Below are 4396 nucleotides of genomic sequence, written 5' to 3' on the forward strand. Positions count from 1 at the left end.
TGGATACGGCCCAAGTAAGAACAGAGAAGAAATGAGGGAATGTAAAAAGTCGATCATAAGATCCATTCAACAACATTTCTACATAGAGAGTTGTGCCTTGTGGAAAACACATTTACGATAGCCCATACCTTCAAAAGGAACTTGTGCAGAAAAGGAAATAGCATACTCCCTGTGTACCAATTTTTGCAAAGATGTTCACATTATGCGAGTACAGAGTACAAAGATCAAAACACCTAATTTTCTATGCAAATTCAGATGTGGATTATCTACAATTTTTAAATAAACACATCAATTAACAAGTTACCATAACTAATGATTCCACATATTTACAAGTTTGTAGAAAATCATAGTCAACAAAGAAAAATATTTACTCCCCAAACAGTAAATCCCGTCACATAAAATAGCAGAGGGATTGCATAATCTTTTGTCTTGCAGGTAAAAAGGTTTCAGTTCTAGAAACAACAGCATTCAAATAAGCAACCATAATATTCAAAAGCAATAAATAATAAACTAGATGCGCTACTAATATAAGAATCAACGAACTGATCAAGCAGCATATGGTCCAAAACTTATATCATCAAAATTAATAGCTGAAACTAACATATTGTTCAGATACTTCAAAACATAAAGGAGATAAAGATCTTTTTGGCATTAAAAGAGTATCATCACAAACAACCGACTTAATCAAACAAGCTGAAACCCATGTCATCATCCGACTCCTCAGCAGGTTCATCCTTCTTCTCCTCCTCCTTAGCAGCAGCAGGAGCAGCACCAGAACCAGCAGCTGCAACAGGTGCAGCAGCAACAGCAGTAAACTTGCTAGGATCCTGCAGCCGCAAACACAGTTGAGAGAGTGTAACTGTTAATAATTATATATTATTCAACCAATCATCGAAAACATACCTCCAGGTATTCCTTCACTTTGTCAGCCAGAGGGAAAGAATAATCGGTCTCAACAGCAATGGCCAACACATTCTTGTAGGCATTGGTAAACATGTGTGGTGCAGCAGCCAAAGTTGGGTAAGAGATGGCCAATGACAAGGAGGTAACCATAGAAACTCCCATGGCAAACTTTTCAATGAGATCATCCTCAGTCAGGTCAAGAACCTCAGGACTGAAGACAGATCCATTGTCATAAACAGAGAGAACAACAAGGCCATATGAGAAGGGCCTGATTCCAAGTTTGGCAAGCAGAGCAGCTTCAGAGGAACCCACTTTGTCACCCTTCTTGATGAGCTCCACAGGGGTGATAATTTCAACAGTACCCTTGTTAATCTTGGTGGGAATGTTGAGCACCTGTACAAGGATATGGTTGCGTAAGGAAGGACAATATACAGAGGATAACTGAGAAACAAGATTCTGTAGGGTAATATATAAAGACCTGAAAGAAAGATGTCTGAGAGGGATCCAGTCCAGTGTTGCCAGGAGGGACAACAACATCAACTGGTGCCACCAAACCTACACGAGCAGGTGCTCCAACCTATAACATATACCACAATTAAGGTTGGATGATAATAGAGATGAAACTTCGAATCAGTTAAACTGACAATAATCTGTCGTACTAAAAATGTCCTCGTCAATTTGTATAAGAATGCACATTGATTCCCTTGACAATGATCTTCCAATATGAAAAGATGACCAATTTATTTAAACTCCCAATATGAAATTGACAACAAAATGTAATTAATGTAATCCATTAAAACACATAATATAATGCATCTCAAAATAAAACAGGTTCTCAGGATCACATAGAAAGCAAATGATGTAAAGCAAAGTTTCATCATTTTAAATGCCAATCAAGTGTGATGAACATGAATTCCATTAAACACACAACCACATAGATGATTACAAAAGAAGCAATATAGTCAATTTACCTTGTACTTTGCAACTTCCTCACTCACTTCCTTCAAGTCACCCTTGGTGAAGATCAATCCCACGTTACCCTATTAGAAAATTAAAAATAAGTTGAGTTCATTTAATCAGCTATTTGAGTACTACCAATACTCTGAAGGACAAATCATGATTCTAATTTAGCAACTGAGCATATGAGTGGAATAGGCTCTTTCCATTATCTTTACATGATTATTCAAGGCATTTAACTAACTGGAATGTTAAAGAACAGTACCAAAGTATTAGAACTCTGACTACAGAAAAAAAATTAAAAGAGATACGCCAGAATAAAAATAAGAAAACAAAAAAAAATAACTTCCGAGTAGAGATGCCAAAATGGTTAAACGAATCTAACCATATTATCCATCAAAAAATGGGTTGGATAATGAACCATTTAAAAACAAGTCAATATGGATAAAGAACCATATTATCCACTTAGGTAATGGATAACCAATGTGTTTAACTTTTATATTTGTAAAGCCTCAAATTGGAGTTACTCAAGTTTGGAAGACAAGGAATTCTCTCACAAGTGATCATATTTAAGAAGCCATGAATAAATGGATTGCCGGATAAACCCATTTTTTATCATATCAAATACGGCTCGAGTTTTATCAGATTTTTAATTATCTGTTTTGACCCGCTCATATCCAACCTGACCCACCCGTTTGCCCCCTACTGTTCCGAACATGCTTACACTAAGATACCATAATTTTATATTGTTCAACAGATTCAAAATATAAACAAACTAGACATAGTTAAAAACTAAAACTTACAACAAGGAGGGGGATGAGATTGAGGATAGTGTTGTTGCCGGTTTTTTCAGCGTGGACTCGAATAGTCCTCTTCATCATAGTGTTCTTTCCCATGAGAACAACGGAGTCACCTCTCAAACCCTTCCTAATGTTTTGGAGCTGAGTGGATCCAACGTTGTCAGCAGCAGCCACGAGCACCTGAGTGTACTCATCCAAAAGTTGGCACATCTTTGAGTCATAAGCGATCTTCTTCTCGGCTTTAGTTGCTTTGGGTGCCATTGATAAAGTTTCAGATGTGATGCAACAAACTAACTGTATGTGAATGTACAGAAGAACTAACAAAACCCTAAAAAGTGAAAGGAAGAGATCTGTGGGTGTTACAACAAAATGAGGGCCAAGACTGGTTTTAGAGTTAGCCAAGGCGGACAGCAACGGCGCTGTCACTTTAACCTCTTCGAATCAGATTTTGGGTTTGCTGGAAAATGAGAACGAAAAACCCTACTGCTGGTTTGCTATGCGGACTGATGGTTGAGGCTGATGGAGAATTTATATAGTGGTCGAGGATTCATTGACCTAAATTGGACGGTTGAGATTGGTTGGATTAGAGGGGCGGTGATTTTCTTTGAAATGGACTGGATGTCTTGCTTGGGCTAATAAACATGGGCCCGTCCTTCAACGATTTCTTTTTGGTAATTTTTTTTTTTTTCAATCCGCTAAGCAAGCGCCTGGCCTATTTTTTTATTAATGAAAAAGGAAATATAAATGTCTTGATGTCCTACAAAATGTAAAGCATAAACTTTGTAAAATACATGTACCCTATTATCAAATTGAGTAGATCACCCAAACTTGATATCACAGGTATTACTAATCATTGTATAATAAAATTAGCTCATGAGAAGCATGTGTAGCCCATGAATTAAACACTGAATAGTAGTTCCGCATTGTCTTTCAGTCCAAACGAAGCCCAGTTCATTTTTTATTTTTCCTTCGATGCCCTTCCTGTTCCTGCGCGACAATGTGTGCATTGGCCATTGTTTAATCACTGGGCATTATTTAATTACAGCTGTCATCGAAAACAGAGCTGGAATGTTCTCCAAATGCATCCATGACTTGTCTGGCGTAAAGTCTCAAATGAGGCAGACGTGTGTCCAGTCAACCTGCCTTAATTTGCATACCTGTGCACGGACGTGCTGCAATCCAGATTTTCTGGAGTTGCGCAATTGAATTGCATGCTTAAATTTCCAATTGATTCCCAATAAAATCTTGCAACGAGGAACAGACGTGCATTATTCTTCTAATTCAAATCTTTTTTCTGTCCCTATTGTTTAATAGTTGAAAGCCTCGTTGAACCATCGAGAACTTTAAGCAATAAACAATTAACATACTGGTTGCACAACCAGTGCTTTTCTGTAATTGTACCAGACGAGCCTGCAACATTGGGACAAACGAAAGTGGAAAGGAAACAGTTACCTTTCCATGTGCTGCAAACTTTTCCATTGCATTTCCAAAAGAATGCTGGTGCAAACTCCATTATTACTGTCCAGACATCCTTTTGCACCTGCTTCTTGTAGGTCCCCTCTCTTGTAGCTCCTTGACCGAGTACTCTCTAGCATCCAAACATCTTGTAGCACGCCTGCGTGGATTCCATGTCTTTGATGAAGCATGCGTGCATTTTAAAATCAACAAAAACTGCATTGTCCTTCGTATCCATCTCTTCTCGTAATCTGGCGAGCTCCATATGCTAAAAGCTGCTT

The 4396-nt window shown here is 38.0% G+C and overlaps 1 protein-coding gene across 1 annotated transcript; it reads right to left on the reverse strand.

Annotated features, from left to right (window-relative positions):
• Positions 1–558: 558 nt before the first annotated feature.
• On the reverse strand, positions 559–3168 carry LOC104238905 (large ribosomal subunit protein uL10). The gene is made up of 5 exons (XM_009793408.2): positions 2664–3168; positions 1875–1943; positions 1382–1480; positions 904–1296; positions 559–827 (listed from the first exon to the last, which is right to left on the reverse strand). Exons 1-5 carry the CDS (start codon positions 2919–2921, stop codon positions 681–683), a joined length of 966 nt encoding a protein of 321 aa, XP_009791710.1. The 5' UTR covers positions 2922–3168; the 3' UTR covers positions 559–680.
• Between the last annotated feature and the right edge of the window lie 1228 nt (positions 3169–4396).

This window comes from Nicotiana sylvestris, chromosome 3 (genome assembly GCF_000393655.2).
Source record: "Nicotiana sylvestris chromosome 3, ASM39365v2, whole genome shotgun sequence".
Classification (NCBI taxonomy): domain Eukaryota; kingdom Viridiplantae; phylum Streptophyta; class Magnoliopsida; order Solanales; family Solanaceae; genus Nicotiana; species Nicotiana sylvestris.

Coding starts and splice junctions, on each gene's coding strand:
- LOC104238905 (XM_009793408.2), bottom strand. CDS start 2,921: ATGGCACCCAAAGCAACTAAAGCCGAGAAGAAGATCGCTTATGACTCA. Junction 1,944..2,663: donor ATCTCATCCCCCTCCTTGTT/GTAAGTTTTAGT, acceptor ATTTTCTAATAG/GGTAACGTGGGATTGATCTT. Junction 828..903: donor AAGTGAAGGAATACCTGGAG/GTATGTTTTCGA, acceptor TTGCGGCTGCAG/GATCCTAGCAAGTTTACTGC.